The sequence below is a fragment of the Netta rufina genome (assembly GCF_964035555.1).
Source record: "Netta rufina genome assembly, chromosome: 2".
In the NCBI taxonomy this organism is placed as follows: Eukaryota; Metazoa; Chordata; class Aves; order Anseriformes; family Anatidae; genus Netta; species Netta rufina.
Genome location: NC_140124.1, coordinates 20,550,006 through 20,572,197, shown reverse-complemented (window position 1 = coordinate 20,572,197; position 22,192 = coordinate 20,550,006). Strand labels below are relative to the sequence as shown.

Sequence of the window (22,192 nt, the reverse complement as noted above, 5' to 3'; positions counted from 1 at the left end):
CATGCTAAATTCTTTTTAAAATCACCATAAAGTGTGTACTGGGATATTTTCACTCTTGAGCTTTTCACTCCACAGTAAATGATGTGATAGCTTTACTAATGCTTATTCCTGTTCTTTATGATTTAGATTGTGTGTGCACTCTAAGAAGTGGTGTCAGTAGACGATGCCTAGTTAGTACAATACATGCTTGTTATTTGTAAATTAAAATGATGGAATTTAGCCTACAACTAGATCAGTATAAGATTGAACATATTCTACTCAGGCTGGTAGATTTTCCTTTTCTCTCCCCTCCCCTCCCTTTCCTTTCCCTTTCCCCCCTTCCCTTCCCCCTTCATCTTTAAATTGTTTTCACTACCAGACTGACTTGTAAACAATTCATAGGATGGTGTGTGGGGAGGTGTTGGAGTCTCTGGCGACACTAAGCATTACAGAGCTGTAACTCTCCAGGACTCTAGGGAACTTATATCTATGAGAATTTGCTGTACTTTTCATGTGCTGCTGGGTTTGTACACGTGTAAATGTACATGTGTAAATGTTCTGCTGAAGAGAAACTATGCTCCTGTTTCTTTCTATGTCACTATTAGTGGCATACTTATTCCTTACCCAACAGTTGCATTATGTGTATCCTTCTGAAAAGGTCAGCAAAAATCTTGTAGACACTAAGTATATTTCCTGACTCAGAAGATGCTTCAGACCCTCACTGACAAAAGTAACCTCACTGAAGAATACATCTTTCACTTTCTGTGGGCATAATCTTTGAGAGTATTGGGTCTATATCCCCAGATAAAGAAACAGACATTTTGGGCTTCACATTTTATCTGAACTCTATTGTAATCCATTGTTTTTTTGGCTTTAATTGTCTGTTTCTTCTCAACACTTCTCATTGTATTCCAGCTTGGTTTTTAGAATATTGATGCTGGATAGTGCTGTTACACAGTCCTGTAGCAGAACATCAGGCTTGACTAAGTTGGATCCTAATTTGGATTATTGTATGTCAGTCCTCTTACTTCTCCTTTACTCCAACACAGAAACAATGTACATGAGTATTAAGTAATTACTGATATTTTGGTCAATACAGCAACTTCCATAAAACATGTGGTTCGTTGTGTCATTTGGGTTTTTACCTTGTTTGTCTCAACAGGCTGTCTGGGAGACTCAAAGGTAGGTAATATACATATAATTATTTATAAATTTAAGTCTATAACTTTCTTCAGACTTAAAGGTTTTGTATGTTGTTTGTTTCTTTGTGTGTGTGTGTGTCCCATTGTTAAACTGAGGCACTAAAGTGGGAACATGAACCCCAGGGTCACTGGAAAATCAGCCTAACAACTATAAGAAGGTCACCCTTTAGAGAAGAAAGGATAGCTCTAGAACCTTCTGAGTCTTTTCTTCAATGTTCAGGTGAAATTTGTGTTAGGTCCTTACTCATTAGCTTCTATCAGTCTGTAGGTTTTCCAATTAGTGATTGTATTAGCATTTTTTTTTTTTTAAGAGTACCTTTTTACTCGCAGCTGAGCTAACATTAGCAAAGGTGAAAGGTGCAGGTGTGGATTTAAATCTTACTTAAGAAGGTCAGTAGTACTTCAACTGCTTGCTGCGCTATTTGGCTTGGGCTATGTTACTCCAGCTAGCTTCATTCCTCTGTCTCTGAATGCTGATTCAGTTGCATCACTTTCATTGTCAATAGGTATACACCGTTGAAGAACATGGAATGGATATTCTAATGTGGTCTTCTAGTAGAAATGAAGAAAACAAATGGATGTATGCAAACGTGGTCCTCTCCAGTAACAACCCTTTCAGAGTTGCTTTTGAAGCTGAAGTGGGGCAGAGTGAACCCACAGAATTTGCTCTTGATGACATTTCTTTCACCCCAGAGTGTATGGATGGAGGTATGTTATTACACAAATATTTACAATATCCATTTTATTTTCAAGAAGAAGAAAATTGGAACATTTCATATCTCTATGTATTGTAGATACAAAATCTTGTTTTTACGTTTTTAAATAACTGCAGTTCTATTATATTTTTATCACATTAAAAAATAGCAAAAAGAAATAACCGCAAGATCATGCAATGGTGTGCTTTCTAAGGAAAGAAAAATGTGCAAAGGAGAGAAAATCAAATTTATCATATATAACACACATGGCAGATTTCTAAGTAGTGCTTTTTCCTCTAAAGGAAATGAGCTAGTATACCTATCAGAGTGATTCCTATCTATTTGTTGGTTGTATGCAATGTGTGGATAAATGTATTTGCTTGTGATTGTAAAAGGCAGTTTTGTGTTAAAACTTGCATCTGAATGTATCGTTAATTATAGCAACTCAGTATGTTACTGGCATTGAGGGCCTGTAAGTATTTTTATGAAGCATGTTCAAGAGGGATTTATCATTGCTCAACTGTAACAATTTTCTGTTGTATGAAAATAGTCAAAGTAGTACATAATTTGAGATGGAAGGGTTTTATGAGTATCAACGTGATTCACAATTATTTTAAAAAGAAAATGATTAACTCTTGTATTTTTTCTCTTCATCAAATATCTCAGTATAACAAACTTACCTTGTCATCAAGCTCTTTGAGAGTTTATAATATAAATTCTGCTAGACAAATGAAGTGACTTTAACTCTGTAAAGAAAATGAGTTAAATTCTAATACCTTATAATGTCATATTTATTTTTAAAAAAGAAAGTATGCATGTGAATAGGGATTCTGATAGGAATATCAGCCATCCCATTTCCTAAGGAGAAAAGGAAGAGGGGGAGCGAATGAAGAATCAGAAAGTTTCTGTGTAGATTTTCATTCATAAGAAACAACAACAAATGATTATGGCTAAATAAAAGGTAATACAGATGTTTTAAAAATGCTCTTGAATGACACTTCTATTTATACAGCTCTTACTGTTCAGATAGGATAGCTTGTGTATAAATTAGTTGTGAATCTGTTCAATACAGTTTTTCTTACTGTGATGATTAAGCAGATCCTTGGAGAATTAACCACACACCGATTAAAGCTTCAAATGAAATATATGTTCAAGTAATTTAGGTGGCATTTGCTCCATCTCAATATCAACAGAAGTTTTTATTTTCCCACCAGTAGGTTCAGGAAAATATTATTTTGGAATGCACTACAATGAGCTGCAAACCACATAAATAAATAAGTGCTCGTTCTACCCTTATTGTCTTAATAACTTCTGTTAATCATACCTTAAGAATTATTATGCATGGAAATGCCTAAATATAGCAGAACAGAAAGTGAAAATGTCAAATGATATATTTTGATCTATATTCCAATAACGTATATAAAGCAACTTTCTGTTTTTATGGTACTCTGGCAATTTATTATGAACAATCATGAATTCAGAGGGAGGAAAAAAGTCTTCCTTGGAAAATGCATGCTAAGGTATCTTGAAATTGTAACTATAAAAATAATGTAATTTTTATGAATTAATATTTTCTGATTGGCTTCAGAGATTTTCCCATTGTAGAATACTTCCAAGTATCTACCTGTGTCATACTCTGTACTCCTTGAAAATATGGTATATCATAAAACTTATTAGCTATATTGATAATTATATAGAAGTAACCAATATGATTCAAAAATACTCAAATATGATTAACTAAATTGTTTACTTATGTAACCAATATGAGTCAAAATCATCTTATCTACATGCAGCCACCTAAAAATAAATCACATAGTCTTATTTGGTTATCTAGGCTCCTTGTCCAGCTGCAGAACAGACAGATGTCTCCAGGGGTCAACTTATTCCTTTCTATGATAAGCTGGCAAGCAGTCTGGAATAAGTTCTTACAAGCTGCAATACTTAAAAGAAGGAAATAGTAGTCTTGCTGTATTCTGCATTATAATATTGTTTTCTTATCTGAAAAAGAACTTTGTGGACATGCTTAACTTAGGTGCAGGATACTCGTCTTTTCATTCACTTGTGTAGAAACTGGAGCACACATTTTAATGTTGATTTTATGGTATAAGTCAGATCTCTACACAAATTCTGTATGAAATACTGTTTGTTTGTTTTTTTTATGCTCTTCCAAAAGTGACATAGATTACCCTAAAAACAGCGTAGGTAAGGTTTTGTTTCTACTTACCTCCCTCCCCCTACATAAATAAAGGATATCAAAATGAATGGATATTAAAATGAATGAAGAATAAAATACTGCCCCCCCCCCCCCCTTTGTCCTATCTCCACCCCCCAAAAAGAGATATTTCCTAACTTGCATTAATTTGGTTAACAGAACTTCTGAAGTTCTGAAGGTCGTGTATTCTGATACCTCTCAACTGCTTCTTCTCCTACAAATTAACAAATTCTTTCTGAATATACACAGTCATTATCGGAAAATAATATAGCATTTAGTGATTATTGGAAATAAATCAATTAACATACATTAGTTGCAGGAAGTCTTTTTCATGGTTTTTAATTCCTGTCATGTAATATCTCTCTTCCATAGTCTGTTGTAAATTCTCTTCTATTCATTTAAGCTCATTGTGTGGAATTAGGGTATTAAGCCTTCTATCCTTACAATATTTTTTTATAGCTCCATTTGTAACCTACAGTTTGTGTTAAATATCCCAGATCCATCCTGCTCAATCCTGACACTTCCAGAATTCCAAATTTTGTTAATGCATCTCCAGTCATCTCCACTTAGCCAGTCATCCATTCTCAGGCCTTCTAATTTCATATTCCCCACACATTCTCATAGAATCATAGAATATCCTGAGTTGGAAGGAACCCACGAGGATCATCAAGTCCAACTCCTGGGTCCCCAAAGGACCACCCAGAAAATCAGGCCATATCAGTCATAGTGTTGTCCAACACTTCTTGAACTCAAGGATCTTGAACATTCTCTGTTTCCTCCAACCACCCCACAGTGGTATGTGCACCCTGACAATTCTGCCAGTTTCTTCTGGCAGCCAGCCTCCTCTAATGTTATAGTTACTCTTTCTGTTGCCCCAGGTGTGTATTTCTCCCCCAGTCTAACAATAATAAGGAATAATAAATTGTATAATGAAAGGCAATCTCCTAGTGAGTTTGTGACTCGATATATCATCAGATAAGAAATAATATTTACATTATATTACTTCCATGTGTTCTGAATTTTGATTTATCTAACAGTTTTGTGATGCAAAGAACTGTCCTTTCCTAGTCATGCTTTCTGGCTAGGTAGGCCAAATCTGTGCTTGCAAAGAGGTGAGAGAACCACAGAAAATCCGTATAATTAAATAAATCCAGTTGTTCAGGAGGAAGAACAGAACTGTGACATTTTAATCAAGACAAAGACATGATTGCCAAAGAGTAGCTACTCAGGAGGTGGCTCTATTTTTCACTAATGATTTAAAAACTGAGACCGTAAAATTTGAAATGTCCTACAAATAGTACAAAATAACTGCCCTGTAAAGGGAGTTCAGTATGCAGTTCTTGCAGACGTTTGAGCAAGAGCATTTTGCTTTAGTAGAAATGGTGGGAAAGTTTACCTACTCTGCTTCCAGACCTGCTTTGATTTTTGCTCTTCATGTTTATTCAAAGACTTAGCCCAAGGAAGTGTGTACATGTATACCTGCAGTACAGGTTTTTTGTAGAATAATTTCTTTCAGAAGATAGCTTTGCTACTGAAGATTTTCCTCCCGTCTGTATTATTATTTTTCAGCTTTTCTTTAATTACTCTGGGTTTCCTCAGGCAACATGTTCTAAATAGAAGCAATCACAATTTAGCTAGTTGGGAGCTCTAAGCATTAAAGCATTACCAGCAGCTCTAATTCGGATGAGTTGTGTTTTGTTTTGTTTTGTTTTTTTTAACTATTCAGCCATCGTTAGCCATGAGTTTCTTCAGATCGAAGAATATTTCTGAACATTTGAACAAAATGTGATCAAGCTAGTCTCCGGCTTTCCACAGAAGTAACTTGTAGCTGATGCTCGTGCATGGAGAAAGGTGCAGTGCCAGCTGCCAGTAGCATAGGATCTACCATAGTTCAGCATTAACAGCTGAATGAGATGTACTCTTACCATTTCCAAGGTCAGCTATTTTCTGCTGATAAATGTTTGTAAAGTCTTTATATTTTCCACCAACAAACCAAAAAATTAATACAGGAATCAGTGAACCTTATTGACTGCAAAACTTAATTGTAACCCATTTCTAAATATATTTTAATTTTAAACTGTTTAGAATTTTGATTAATTTATTTAATAATTTTATTTTTAACAACAGAAGTTAAAATACCCTTACATTCCTTGTTTCAGATGGACCAAGAATACTGAAGTATTGAGTCAGATATTTTAAATATTTTTCTCTTGTAATTCAGCTGAAAATAGGAGGCATTACAGAAATTCTTAGTCTTTTTTTCCGAATTTATATCCCCAAGTTAACATTAAAACATTATGAAGATGCCTAACATGCAAACTTTAGTCCACTCACATAAATCAGAATGATATATTTCTTCACTCATTGAAGAAGTAAAATGGAAGAAAAATGTATGTGTTACTTAAATATTGAGATATTAGTTCCAGTGCTTTTATGTTTTTGGAGAGTTTTCTCAGGAAGTGAATAAATATATTTTAAAGAATTTATCTGGCTGATAATCCAGAATCATTAAGCCTAATAAATAAATACATGCATGTTTTACACACACAATATTGATTCAAATTTCCATCCATGAAATAGCATGTTTATCAAGTGTTCTTCATATATAGTACATTTGGCTTGCCATATCTGCATTTGGCTTGTCACAGTTTCTACAGATAATTATTTTTAATTAAACAGACTGATGCTACCTTGGAGATTGATATTACACAGCTACAGAACTTCAGAAGAAAGGAGACAACTTTCTCTCCATTTACAATTGCTGAGGTGGCCATCATTTCCAGTCCCATCAAACCCAAATATTTCAAGTGCTAGTGGTCCCTCAAAACACTCATAAATTACATATACCTCTATGCACCAAAAGCAGGATCTTAAGGCTTTCTTAATAAAATATAGGCATATAGAACTACTTTAATTGTTTTTAAATATTTATGCCTCATGACAATTCATCGTTTTGTCATAAACAAAGACAAATATTTGCTTTTGTGATCTCTTCCAAAGATCACCCAAGCAAAATATTTGTGTTTGTGGAGACTGTCTGCAGGTAGAACATAAATCTCACTACAAAGTCATCACTGGCTGCTTCTGCGGCCTGTCATGAAGTGAAGTCTTCTACTAATGCTTCTTTGTGAACTTATACTTCTAAATACTTAGAAATTCTAGTACTTCCTTAATACTTGCAGTTCTAAATTCTGGTAATGCTTTAAATAAGCACATTGTGTTCACTTATTAAAAAACAAAACAAAAAAGACATGCTCAGTTGATACTTTAGGATGAATATTTGGGTGCACTGATATGAACAGAAGTGTAAACATCATCCAGCACCCTAGCCTCCAGAGTGTTTGAGAAAACAGTATTTGCTTTTCCACCATTAGTCAAGCTTTCAGTGTTTGTCACCAGTTCAGTATCAACATTATTTAGTGAAATAACTAACAAGTTGAAGAAAAATAAATCTTAATGGGTTTCTGTTGCCCCTCTTCAACTTTTGCTTAACACTGTATTTTTCATTTGCTTTTGTTCTGCCTTCTTTCATAGTTAACTTCTTGTTCCTGCTCAATGCTCTAAAGTATTTTACCTTTTCTGTTTCATGAACTACTTTTTATAATAATTTTATTGTAGACCCTTTTCTACTTCTGTTTTTTCATACATTCTTTCCTCTACAAAATGTTAAAAATATATTTAAACCTATTAGCTTAATACATGAGAAAGGACTGCCAGTGCTACAGCTATCCTCCTGTACCCTACTGCAGCTTCATTTTCACCTGGAAGACGTGTGTACAACAGGAAATAGCATTATGGAAGGATACATTGGAGATAAAGGGGTAACTCAAATAATAGAAAGCAGTCGGTACAGACAGAACATGCTGTTTCTGTGCCATCTATTATGGTGGAATTATGGTGGAATTAAAACTCAGTGTTATTTCCCAGAGTTGTGTGAAATACTCTTTTGTCTAATGTTGTCATGGCTCTTGACTTCACCACACAGGTTAACAACAAAATGGTCAGAGATCTGAAAAGTTCATGGTCTGAACTTTTGGGTAGACCTGTGCGGTGTCAAGAGTTGGACTTGATGATCCTTAAGGGTCCCTTCCAACTCAGGATATTCTATGATTCTATGATCTGCCATGTAGGTGATCAAGTACAGTAAAATCAGTGGTTGTTGACTACTTTCACTTAGGTGAAAAGATGGCTTTGACAAGCCATAACGTGTCCAAATCTTCCCATTGCTTTGCAGAAAAATACAAACCAGACCTGCTACAAAAGTTTTAAGTAATCCTTGCTTTGAGCAAGCTTTCACTTGTTGTAAAGAAAAGCATATCAGAATCTGTGAATTACAAGTGCAAACCCAAGCCAACTAATACTTTAATTAAAAAAAGCCCAAAAAGCTTCTCACTACCCCAAAACCTAATATACTCTAGAAACTTAAATCTGCACTTTCTTTGAGCCATCATCATGAAAGGTGGGTGGATCTATTCCTATGGATTGTCTTTTCTAACTTTCCCTGGGAGATAATGTTGCAATGAAGAGCTTTGACAAAGGAAATTGTATTTTAGTCCTAAAATTTAGGACAGACATGTTCAGAACTTCAGATCAGTCATCAGATGAAAAAGGTCCAGCTTGTACCATAACCTGTTCCCAGTAGTAGCCAACTAAGGATGGATGTCTGGGGAAGAATATAACAGAAGGAGAACTGCATGTGCTGATTCCCCTGATATTTTGCCTGAGCTACTTATAGTAGGTCTGTATATATACACTAATAGTTAGCTCTGAGCTACTATAATTTTAATTGTTCTGTGTTATCCTAAAGGTATCTAATTTTCAGAAAATATTGAGTAGTCATTCTTCAGAAATTGAGTCCCTTGTCATTTCAGATTAGACACCACAAAGCAAAATTCTAGTTCTGTAACATCTTGGCTAATAGTTATTTATTCATTTCTTTCCAACATATACTGAGGATTTTTCTTTTTTTCTTTTTTCTTTTTTTTTTTTTTTCTGTTTCATGGAACACACTCTTTGAATCCAGATCATCTATAAACCTTTCTCTGCTCTTCTTGCCACAGACTTATATTCGCTTTCCAACAAGATCTGTGTTCATATACATTGACATAATCTTTAATCAAATTATTGAAGCCTATTTTATTCTTTTATTCACAAGACCCTCTGCTTCCTCTGCTTTTTTTTTTTTTTTTTTTTTTTTTTTCCTTCAATACAGAGAAAGAGATGAGAGATAATTGAATTTCTGGTTCTATGCATGCATGCTATTCAAGTACTTCTCTGAATGCAGAGTTATTTATCTTTGTTACGAGGTTTTCTATACACCTTATAGCTACTGTGCCCAAATATTTCAAAAATATGTGATAATTACTTCCATAATTATTGTCTATTGCATGATGCTATCTAAAACTAAAACAAAACTGCCAACTAAAAAGACAGTGACAAAATAATGTCTATATCTTTGGGCATCTCCAAAATTTTGCTTTTCAGAGTCAGAAAAATAAATAATCTTGAATTTAAACAAGAAGCGAAATACAACATTGACATAATGTTTCTACTTAACTGGCAGACCAGCAAAAGTATTATAGGCCAAACTAGTCTAATAATCAGCCTAGAAAAAGCATGCATTGACAGATAACTTTAAATGTTCTCGGGCTCTTTAAGTAAATATCATTTCACTAGGTCTCATAGCATAATTCACACCTGAATTCATAATTCATTCATGTATCTATCAACCCAAAAAGCCATAGTGAAGACTCTGCATGTGTGCATGTGAAGTGATAGAAAATTCTGCAGGAGAACAGAGCTCATCTGACAAAAGCTTAGAGGGAGTTGATAATCCACCTCTGAAACTCCCAGAGCCTGATTGTAGGAGACACTGGAATGGTTAACTGTCTGAGCTGCTCGTACTACAGCATTAGATCATGGGGAAAAACTCTGTAGAGGAGACTTAATTTCTGATTTCTTTAAGTTGCAGAGCCAGGGGAATCACTGTTAGCTTGTCTGCTCATGCTGTAGTAAAGCAGAAATCTCTCTCAGATTGAGAGCTCAGGGAGTTTCTTTCCTCAAGGGCAAGAGATGATTCAGGGAAAGCTGGGGGAGTCAAAGGACTGGAAGAGAGAAGCAAGAGAGGACTGGGGATATTTGTGAATAGTTTCTCTAGTTAACTAGTCTCTCCCTGAAAATAATAAGAATGTGGTTTAGATCCTCTTTGCTTGGCAGAGATAGGGCATTTCTGCATTTTTAAAGAGAAACAAAAGATATGGTGCAGAACAGCACCTTAGAGAGATTCTTCAGTCTATTTCAGTATCTTCCTGTGCACAGGCCTAGCTGGCAGTGAAGCCACAATTTTTTTGCAAATTTCATAGGAAGAGAAGTAGGGAATATTTCTAGGATGAGACAATTATAGAACATAAACTAGCATAACTAGTGGCAAGTCCTGAATGCAATTGTATCATGCATCAATAAACATATTTGTCCAAATTCTACAGTTTCTCCCTGCATTCTTATACTTCCAGAATATTGAAATCTTCTGAGTCAAGCTAGATGCTTTTTAAGAAATTAAAAGTCTTTGGATTTATTAATAGTGTTTTAAAATAGTCTCATTTATTTACATACACATGCACAACAATAAAAAAAGAAGACTCAGATCAGAGAGGTGATGCTTTAAATTTAGTTTGTTCATTAAAAAACATTATTGGAAATAATTATTTTCACAAGACTGTTGGAGAGAAGAAAATTCTCAGATTGTTCATTAAGTAAGACTTACTTTTCTTGTCATCTAGAGTAAAGCTCAGATTTATCAAATTATGAAGAGTTTAACATAGTTTTTCTTCAGGAGATTCTTATTAGGTGATGAAAAATTTGTAGCTGTACAAACTGCTTTTCATTAGAATTTAGGCTGAGAAAAAAAATTTAAAAAAGCATAACATTGTGTTACGGCTCCATCAATGAAAATTGTCCTGATAATTAGTTGTTCTTTTCTCTACTCTAAGCCTGTCCCCTATCACTTTGCTGGAAACTAAAGCTTCACAGTTTCTCCAGTTCTTTGTTGCTCTTAATAAATACATTATGATAACAGGCATAGCTTGCAATTTCTGGACTGCTCTTAGCAGAAATGTCATAAATATTGCTATGGCTGTTCATAGATGGTGGTAGATCTCTGAGTGGAAATTGTATAGCTTGATTTTACTAGCAGCATGTTCTTTATGTGTTTTCTCTTATGCAAATAAGGTTCCTTTAAAATACATTCTGCACAGATACATAAAACTGTGATGTCAATGGGACAAGTTCTGGATTTGTTAAATTTGGCTTTGTAACAGAGTTTTTGGGATCTTTTCCAGCACCCTGCCCTATACTTCTATATTCTCAAGTGAGAAAGAGAACTATATATTCAATTATCCATGCTCAATTCCCCACATACATGTACATTTTATTTTGTTGCAGAAGCCTTACTTACATAGATAAAGACTCATGGACAGCTTCTAAAAGTATTTGAACGAGTTCAGTGCATTTATTTATTTTTTAAATAAGGTTGCTTCCTTGCAGCCACCTTGAATAGGCTGATTTCATGCCCTGATCCAGCATGTACTGAAGTGAAGACTGCCACTTACTTCAACTTAATTAATGCACTGGATTGGGTCTGAAATTAATTTATACTCTTGTCTAATGGAAACTGTTGGAGGGGGTTATTTTTGACTCTTTTAGCTACTGTTAATAGGTCTGCAGTTTTTATTAGATTTAGTAGGCAAACTACTTATGCAAATGTATCACACAGGTTGTTAGTTTTCAAGGGTCTGATGCAAGACCCATTAAAATCAATGTCTGCCTATTTGCCTAAATGGACTTTAGAGCAAGCTCTCACACAACTGAGCTAATGCTGCATAATAGTGTGTGGTAACATTATTTCATGCTTTCTGATGTTGATTTTAATGCCAATGTCTACTAGTCTTAATTAGAATTCACTGTTAATAGATGATACATGAATATACGGAGGACTCTGCAGGAACTCTGCAGGAATCTTGGTATCTGAATAAGGAAGACAAAATAAATGCATATCATGGAGGTCTTGTTTCATGTAATTTAAGTATGTTTGTATGTTTCTGAGAGAAGCAGCCCTGCATCCCCCAGGTGAGTGCAGCAGGAGGGCAGGAGGTGCTCCAGGCACACAGCAGCAGTTCCCCTGAGGCCTGTGGAGAGGCCCCTGGTGGAGCAGGCTGTCCCCCTGCAGCCCATGGGTCCCACATGGAGCGGATCTCCACGCTGCAGCCCGTGGAGGAGCCCCTGGTGGAGCAGGTGGATGTGGCCTGGAGGAGGCTGCGGCCCATGGAGAGCCCCTGCAGGAGCAGGCCCTGAGCCGGAGCTGCAGCCCGTGGAGAGGAGCCCACACAGGAGCAGGGGGTCTGGGGGGAGTTGCCACCTGTGGGGGACCTGTGCTGGAGCAGTTTGCTCCTGATGGATGGACCCCATGGTATGGAGCCCTGTGGGAGCAGTTCTTGAAGAGCTATTGCCTGTGAGAAGCCCCTGCAAGATCAGTTCAGGAAAGATGGCATGTTGTGGCAGGGACCCCATATTGAAGCAGGGGCAGAAAGTGACCATGAAGGAGTGGCAGAAATTGTTAGTGACTGACTGCAGCCCCCATTCCCCATTTGCTCTGTGCCACTCAGGGGAAGGAGTTGGGTGGGGGGGGATGTGTTTTTAGTTTGCTTTTAATTTCTTGCTCGTCTAGTCTTTTGGTAATAGACAATAACTTATATTAATCGAGTCTGTTTTGCCTGCGATGGTAATTGGCGAGCAATCTCTCTGTCCTTATCTGAACCCTTCAGTGCTTTTTCATTGTATTTTCTCCCCTAGTTCCTCTGAGGAAGGGAAGTGAGGGAGCAGTGTGGTGGAGTTTAGCCAGCCATCAGTGTGAAACCACCACACTCAGCTACCCAATTTCTCTTTGATGTGTGAGAATGCTGGTAGGGTAGCATTTCTTGGTCCTTAAGTTATTACTCACCAAACACAGTTGCATGAGTAATTTTCACAAAGAATTTTAGGACCCAAATAAACTCATAATTAAAATGTCTTTTTATGGTGTACAAGTAGAATGTATATGAACTTTTTAAAACCCTTTAATTTTGATTATTTGCCATATACAACATAAAAATAAATGTAAAAAAAAAGTGCAAAGTAAAATAAATAAATACGTGTTATGAGCTTGCTACTTAAAAAATCATGATTCCTTAGCTATAATGAAACTTCAACAATTTGCTGCTGTTTTCTTGCAGATCTAAATCCAGACACAGTGTTCAAAAGAGCAGAGGGTGTTTTCTCTGAAATTGTTTTTGATTAGTCTGCTTTTCATCTGTGTGATAATACTGAAAGTATTCCTGAGTATCTCCAGTCCTGGTTTTCGGTGATCATGCAGCTTGGATACAGAAAGCTAAGCTTTTATCTTGTGTTCCTTAGAACACACCACTGTCAGTAGATTTATCTCCAAATCCTTAAACAGCTTCAAATAGATAAAAAAAAAAAAAAAAAAAAAAAAAAAAAAAGAAACCTATACAATATCTCTCCCACTCCTGAACGTGGTTTGAAAATTAGAGCCACACAACACTAACGAGATGAGTGGTGGATTGGGAACATCTTTTCCACACTTGGTGAAAGGTGAGGGAAATATTTTTCTGGCATGCCAGGGTTAGGCAACTGTTGAATCGTATGATTTTAAGTTACTGAAATGGCCCATGAGCCCCACAGATGGATAGCCTAATTCGTACTGAAAAAAAAAAAAAAAAAAAAAAAGATTCTATTGTTTACATAATTGTCATATATATCTACAGACTGGATATAGTACTCAAGTATATGCTGAAATTGAAAGTTAACTTCTAAGGCTGAGCAAGGTGAGTGCAACTCAGGACAGTGAAAGATATTTATTATGAGTCTTTCATTAGTGCAAGCTCGTTTTTCCCTGCAAACCTTTTAGTTCGAATCTTCCCTGTAGCAAGGAAACAGAATGAATATTGCCACTGTTAAGAACGAAACATGTCAACAGTAGATACTGCAACAATGAGCCTAATATAAATGGCTACGTAGATAGCAGCTTTAAATGCAAGTAATTAGTTTTGCATTAACAATATGTTGCTTACAATTTCTTTTCAGATTGGAATTAGTTAATGATTTTCTAGATTTTTATATTTCCAATTAGTCAGTTTTAACTGTTAGGTAAATACTAATGAATGTTTTATAAATTTTAATTTCCTTAAAGCAGACACAATTTATAATTAAGAAAAAATATTGCCTACTTTATGTAAGGAAACTAGATTGAACTAAGGCGTACAGCTTTTGCAGATCACAGCAATCATAACAATTTATAGACTGTTGTCCAGAGCAATTTTGATAGTGAATCTGAAACCAAGTAGGCAAGAACTAACTAATACGTAATGTGACTTAGTAAAAAAAGGTGATATTCTTGTGGCCTTTGAGGTATGTTCCCATCTTATTTATGATCCAAAATGATTTTGCTGATTTCAGGATATTGCTTTGAATGTTTATGAATGTACTGAAAACATAAAACAGAGTTAACAAGACCCTTGGTAACCTTACCGCTAATGTAACTTAATTCAGTATAAAGACGTCTTCACTGCTCTTGGTGAATACGGCACACTAAAGTAATTGGTGTGCAAGTCAGGAAGAATTTGTTTCTGTACATTATTTTCTAACAACAATAGGGAATCATGACAGAAAAAAATAATAATCACCCCCCATTTAATAAAGCACTCAAGCATTTGCTTAACTACTGAATTTAGTAAGGGGTCATTTACATGCATGTGTACTTTTTATGATTGAGATTATAAGGCTAAATCAGTGCTACAAAAGCCTGAAGATAGTTTAGCACACAAGACCAGATTTGTAACAACACATTCAAGCATTATTGATTTAAGAATAAATTTAAAATTTTATTGCAGAAAAAAATCAGGTAAAAACCTACTAGCAAACATGTAATGAATATAACAGTTATAGGAAAACAAATTGTGTTAAAAATACTCACAAATGTTTTATAAATACAATTGTTCCTGCAATAAGTGACCATAGGAAATGTATTAGCAGTATAGCTGCAATTTGATAAGAAGTTTTGTGGGGTTAATTTCCACTGTAACAGAACAAGCCCAGGCAAATTAAAACTCAACTATGCAGAAGTGCATCCCTTAGCGGAACTGACTGCAGCTTAAGTCATTTTCACTTCTTAAATACTTCCTAGGTACTATGATGAAAAGAGTCAGAGGTAACAAAAGAAAAATATAGTTATCTAATATCACAATTCCACTATTTTTTAAAAAGAAAATACAAACTAAGATTATAAAATAATTCTTTTTTTTTTTTGAAAAGATTTGCTAAAACATAGGACTAAAAGTTAAAAAAAATAAAATATTAACTTCTTTTATAAATAAATTCAATGTGTTATTAAAATTTCTATAATTAACTATCAGAGACAACTTTCATATTCCTTTTGAAGTAGCATAAGTGAAAAGTGAAAGTAATTTTTTGAGTAACACATTTATAGAACACATCATGAATGTAATCTTTTTCATCCCTTTTAAAAGTACATGCCCTTAGGGGATTTATGATTTAATTCTGAATTCAAACAAGCAAAAAAAAAAAAAAAATCAGTAGGTTATTATTTTTACTGTGTCAAAATCCATTATTGTTGTTTTATGTGCATATTATGATCAATGTATGAAATACATCTTTTCTGGCAGCATGAATTTATACTATCAGTATAAAATGATATCAGGAATATTGTATGAAGCTATTCATTTGTGATTATCTGACTCAACATGAAGATAAAGGATTGCTAAGCTTGTAAGGGTCACCGTTATACAGCAGAGTTTGAGCTCTTCTTCCTTGTAATTGTTTTGCTAGTGACAAGATGGTAAACTAATATTATATATTCAGTTTATCTGAATATATTATCAACTCATCTTTGGCCAAAATACTGTTGATATTCATGATGCAATTATTTTAGAAACAGAGCATGTTTCACCACAGTTCACTGTAAAACTGCATCCTGGTACATAATCCTATGTTGATTGGATTAAAAGTAGCAAAATAATGCAAAAATCCATGTATCCCCTTACAGTGTGTCGTGTCTTCATGCAGCTGTAGCATTTGACTTCTGAGGTCAGAGGGCTTGCACTTTCTCAAAAGACAAGCTAAGACCCACCCATGAACTTTTGCATTTGATCTGCTCTCCTTCAGCATCATACTATCTTTTTCAGAGGTGGTGTCATAAATTTGTCTTTCCCTTGTTACTTATGATTTTCATATTTTGATATTAATAGTTTCTTTACTCATCTGTCACAAATTGACCTAGAAAAAGATTAAATGCACATGATGAAATTCTAGACATTGTTTTTCCTTTCCCCACACATCAAAAAAAAAAAAAAAAAAAAAAAAAAAAAAAAAAAAGGTTACATTTCTCCCCTGGGAGACACTGGTAGTGGGAAGAACATAAGGTCAGCATAAACAGTTTCTTAGAATTCAGCTTTCACGAATAGTTCTGATGTTTCTACTGGTAACATTCAGTTGCAGTGATTTTAGTAGGAAGAAAGGGGAGCTTAAATGTCTTCAATTAATTTGTGTAAATGATCGCAGAAAATTGTGTTTTGTTTTGTTTTCTGGTATTTTTTCCAGCAAGCAAAAATGGAACACTTCTTCCTTTGTCAGTTGTCTGAATAAGTTAAATTTTTAAATTTAAAAATATTTTTTGTCTTGTTGTGCTCTGGAAAATGTTACCTAGTCATTCATTTGATTTAATTCCCTATCAAGTCAAGCAAAGCTACGGAATCCAAATGATAATAAATTATTAGTAAAAAATCTTTGTTTCTTACTTTTCTGGAAGTTCAGACATTACTATGGATAACAGCTTTGTATGAAATAAGTTTCTTGTTGATCATACCCGTATATGATGAATATCTTTGAATATTTTTTTATCCATTCAATATACAAATAGAGGAAGATCTTGAGGGGTTTCAATAATATTTTTTAACCTTTTCCTGATACCGGTAAGTTTCCGTAATACTTTGTTATTAACCTTTCTATACAAACATGGTAGAAGCAATAATGGGATCAGAAGAAATGCTGGATTTGAGCTTTAGTAGCCAAATACTGCAACAGCAGCAATGTAGTTAGTACAATGTGACAAAGTGGGTGTTTTAACAGTATTCTATGCTTAGGGCCTCTGCTTTTATACAAGTTATTTCACCTTTTTTAAAGATTTTGTATTCAAAATCAGCTGCCTTTCCAACAGTGCCTATACTGCCTCTCAGAAGCAGTATAGGTGATTACTGAAAGAAGATAACCAATAAATATTCCTTTCTCGGCTTTGTTTTTTTTTTTCCTTGCAGGACCAGCTGATCCACGACCTCCAGCTTGCAGCAGTAACCAGTTCACATGTGCATATGTGCAGCAGTGTTTATCCCTTGATGCAAAATGTAATGGTGTTGAAGATTGTGTGGATGGAAGTGATGAAATGTACTGTCCCACAAGGACCCCTTCCACTGTGTCTCCAAACTCCTGCAAACAAATGGAGTTCCTGTGTCCTTCCAAAGGCTGCATCCCAGCCCTCCTGATATGCGACGGTGTGCCTGACTGCCCCCTTAACGAAGATGAAGTTGGCTGCTGTAAGTTGGTTTTATTGCTACAGCTATAGCTATACTACCATGCTAACTTTCTTTCCTAAAACAGTGACATAAAAAAGAGCAACATAATGTAGTGTAGAATTCGTTATTCCCTAGTCAAGAAAAAACATTGTTTATATTGCCTATAATGTGTTACTTGGAGAGTCACTCTACATTTGCAAACAATTTTGTTTATGGTTTCTTACTCCCTGGCTATCAACTTTGACAAATGCTTGAAAATGTTTGCATTGTATTTCTCTTAATAATTGAAAGCATTTCCACTGTTTTCCATAGATTGGTGAGTTGCATTTTCATTGCCTCATGTCTTTACAATATGACAGAGAGATTTCTGCAATTCAGTACCATTCACAGAACTCCTGTTCTTTCAAGGATTTCAAAAGCAAGTCTGTTCATCTAGTAGCAGCAATCTGTGCCCTGACCAAGGAGAATGGCCTACAATAAAACAAGAATAACAGGCTTTGAACTGTAACTATAAAAAGACACCATGAAGTTTCAGATAGACACAAAAGTGAGCATCTGCCCATTTCAGAATGTTTCATTTTTGGCAGATGAACTGAAGCCAAATTGAATAATTCAGTTGGAAGAGACCTTCAAAGACCATCTAGTCCAACTACTTCAGGGCTAACCGAAAGTTAAAGTACATTACTGAGGGCATTGTCTAAATGTCTTGAACACCGATAAACATGGGGCATCCACCACCTCTATAGGAAGCCTGTATCAGTGCTTGACCAGATGTTTCATTACAAAAAAGCCAAAATAATTAGCTACATAGTTTTTTACACATAGGAGAGCATTCTTTTCTAATCTTTTAATTCTGTACATTTTTGTTTTTGTTTTTTTTTTTTAACTTTTTATTTTTCACCTGATTAGGACTAAAAAAAAAAATAAAATATATAAATAGTAAAATATCAGTTTCCAGTAAGCTAGAAATTACAGTTCTTTAATCATTTAGATCATAACTAAGGAATATACAGTACACAAGCAATTTCTTTTAAAAATGCCTCTGTATACATAGCATGGACTTTGCAGCCTATCTGTATACATGGTTTTGTTGGTGAAAAATATGATTTTCTAAGAGGCTTTAAAGTCTGTGTGCCCCAAAAGCATGTGAAAATTCTAATTGCCCTAAAGATCAAATACACACCTCTTAATTTATCTTCATTCTATCTTGTTTCCTCCTCAGCCCCTCCTCTAGTAGAGACCTCTCTGCTCTATCCCATTACACGTACATCCCAATGCCAGACCAGAGTAGCTAATGTGTGCTTCCAAACAACTGAGATATCATTTCATTGCCTTTGACTTCCAAGCAATGCCCAGACAAAGAGGGGAAATGAACTCCTGGTCTATTCAAGGAACAAAAATTCTCTGTAGTTATTATAAACCTTGGAACTGTATGTGAGGTGGGAACTCTGTCACATCTGTAATCACATTGCTACTCCAATATTCAGTTTTGAGGATACAAACGTGCAAGTTTTGACAATACGAGATGGGAACACAAAAGCAGCAACTTGTGTTTTTCTATGAAGGTATTGGTTGCAGGGCAAAGCAAAAAGTAAGTGGTTAGTAGTGATTTGGAATGGAATCAGTGAAAAGGTGATTACTGTCATGCACTCAGTTCTCCCACCGAAATGTATATGCTATGAAAGCACATCATTTCATCTCTAGCTCTCTACTTTTAACTTGTGAAATGCCATGTAAGTTTGTCAATGGGGAAAATGAGTGAGAGGAAAAGGAAATATACTAAAAAAAATTTGTTATACATGTATTGAAATATTTGCATAATCTATAAAATCATTGAGTGCTATGCTAGTAACTCTAGTCTACATGTACTGTAATAATAGACTGTGAGGTTTCTTTTCAGATTTTGGAGAGACCTGAAATTGATTTATTCTTTTTCTTAAGCAGTTATGAACACAGAGTAGGATTTCAGCAGCAGGCTGTGGGTTTATGTTTTCTTGGTGAAGATCATGTCTTCCTGATAATTTTAGAAATTTTAAATTTGGGAATTGCTGACGCTTTCCATTATGTGTATTCCATGTCTCTTAACAATTTCATTCATTTAAGTGTAACAATAAATGTTCAAAAGTGTTCTGACTTCTGATTCCAGGAATTCATCAGAGAGATTTATCTTCCATGTCCTGCCAAAATTAAGTATAAAGTGCAAAAGTAGGCCAGCACAAAGGAAAACAAACAAAAATGCTTTAGTCAAATCTCTACTACAACCACCATTTCTACCACAGGAATGCTTTTCTGCATGATTTAGAGATTTATGCAGGCAGAATTTCCTGTAGCATTTACTCAGCAGTTAAGTTGTACAGTACTAATACCGTATTATACTTACTAACATGGTAGACTTTGTTACTAGCTGCTTTTAACAAAAAAATCTTGGAATTGTTTTCCAGTTATAGATGTTCTACTTGGCCATCCCTCTTCTCACTGACAACTATGGTGAAGAGCACTTTATCTCACCTATTTAATCTATTTTTTAAATTGGTTGATTATAATGGTAAGAGTATAAAATAAATACATGTATATTAACGTGTGTATTTTCCACAGGATGCAATAACATCTAACCCATGTGCTAATAGCAAGGAATAAACAATGATTTCTCAGTTCTCTGTAGTACTCCAAAGTGCTCTAAAACATATTTGTTGTAGTTCTGTTAAATTTTAATTACCTTGTAAATATTAAAAATTATATACCTTCAAGTGGTATATAATAGACCAGCCAGAGAATAAGAGTTAACTGGACCTGGTGTGTACCAATGCAGAAGAGCTCATTAGAGAAGTTAAGATTGGAGGCAGTCTGGGCTGTAGTGACTGCTCCCTGGTTGAGTTTGTGATCTCAAGGAATACGGGCCTGGTGAAGAACAAAGGACCCTGAACTTCTGAAGAGTGAACTTCAAGCTATTTAAAGACCTAGTGGATGAGATCTCCTGGAACACTGTTTTTAGGAACAAAAGAGCTAAACAGAGCTGGCAACTTTTTAAGGTTATTTTTCTTGGAACACAAGAACTCTCAGTCCCCCTGTGTAAGAAAGTGAGGAGAAAACTAGGATGGTTGTGCAGGAACCTACTGGGAAAACTGAGGCACAATAAGGAACTGCATAGGCAGTGGAAGCAGGGACATGTGGCCTGGGAACAGTACAGGGATGCCGTCCAGATGTGCAGGGATGGGATCAGGAAAGCCAAGGCACAGCTGGAACCAACCTTGGCAAGGAATGCAAAACATAACAAGAAGGGATTCTGTAGGTACATTGGCCAGAAAAGAAAGGCAAAGGAGAGTGTACCCCCTCTGATAGATGAGGAGGGAGAATTGGTAACAGACATGGAGAAGGCTGAGGTACTCAGTAACTCATTTGCCTCAGATTTCACTGCCAGCCAGCCTTTCCATGTCTCTCATTTCCCTGAAACTGTAGTCATCATGGCTGGGGGAGCCAAGTCCCTCCCACTGTAAGCAAAGAGCAGGTTTGAGACCACCTCACTAAACTGGACAGGGCCCGATAACATGCATCCCAAGGTCCTGAGGGAACTGGCTGATGTAGCTGCCAAGCCACTCTCCGTCATATTTGAAAAATCCTGGAAGTCAGGTGAAGTCCCTGGTCCCTGGTGACTGGAAAAAAAAAAAAAAAAAAAAAAAAAAAAAAAAAAAAAAAAAAAAGGGAAACCACTCCCAGTTTTAAAAAGGATAGAAAGAAGGACCCAGAGAACTACACACTAGTGAGCCTCACCTCTGTGCCTGGCAAGATCATGGAACAGATCCTCCTGGAAGCAATGTCAAGGCAAATGCAGTATAGAGGTGGTACGTGACAGCCAGCAAGGCTTAATCAAGGGCAAATCCTGCCTTTAGTAAGCCACTAATCTGGTGGCTTTCTATGATGGAGTAACTTCATCAGTTGACAAGGGTAGACCAACTGATGTTACGTACGTGGACTTCTGCAAAGTCTTTGACACATTCCCACATGACATCCTGATCTCCAAATTGGAGAGAGATGAATTTGAAATGTGAACAATTCAGTGGATAAGGAATTGGCTTGAAGCTGCAGCTAGAGAGCAGTGGTCAATGGTTCTATATCCAGGTGGAGGCCGGTGATGAGAGGGGTCCCTCAGGGGTCTGTCTTGGGACTGGTACTGTTTAATACCTCTATCAATGACATAGACAATGGGATCGAGTGCATCCCCAGCAAGTTTGCAGATGACACCAAGTTGAGCGGTGCAGTTGATATGACAGAAGGAAGGGATGCTATCTAAAGGGACCTAGAGAAGCTTGAAAAGTGGGCCCGTGTGAACCTAACAACGTTCAACAAGTGCAACTACGGTTGATCTAAGTTCAAGGTGCTGTACCTGGGCTGGGGAAATCCCAGACAAAAACACAGACTGGGTGGAGAACTCATTGAGAGCAGCCCTGTAGAGAAAGATGTAGGGGTTTT

At 35.9% G+C, this 22,192-nt stretch overlaps 1 protein-coding gene across 1 annotated transcript in view; it reads left to right on the top strand.

The window, feature by feature from the left end:
* MALRD1 (MAM and LDL receptor class A domain containing 1) overlaps positions 1–22,192 on the top strand; it is a gene marked incomplete at both ends in the record, with an annotated part of 250,210 nt that overhangs the window by 178,966 nt on the left and 49,052 nt on the right. Inside the window, 2 exons of the mRNA XM_084281876.1 lie at positions 1,688–1,889; positions 17,471–17,746. Of these exons, the coding sequence (XP_084138002.1) occupies positions 1,688–1,889; positions 17,471–17,746 (478 nt within the window). The remainder of the gene's footprint in view (positions 1–1,687; positions 1,890–17,470; positions 17,747–22,192) is intronic.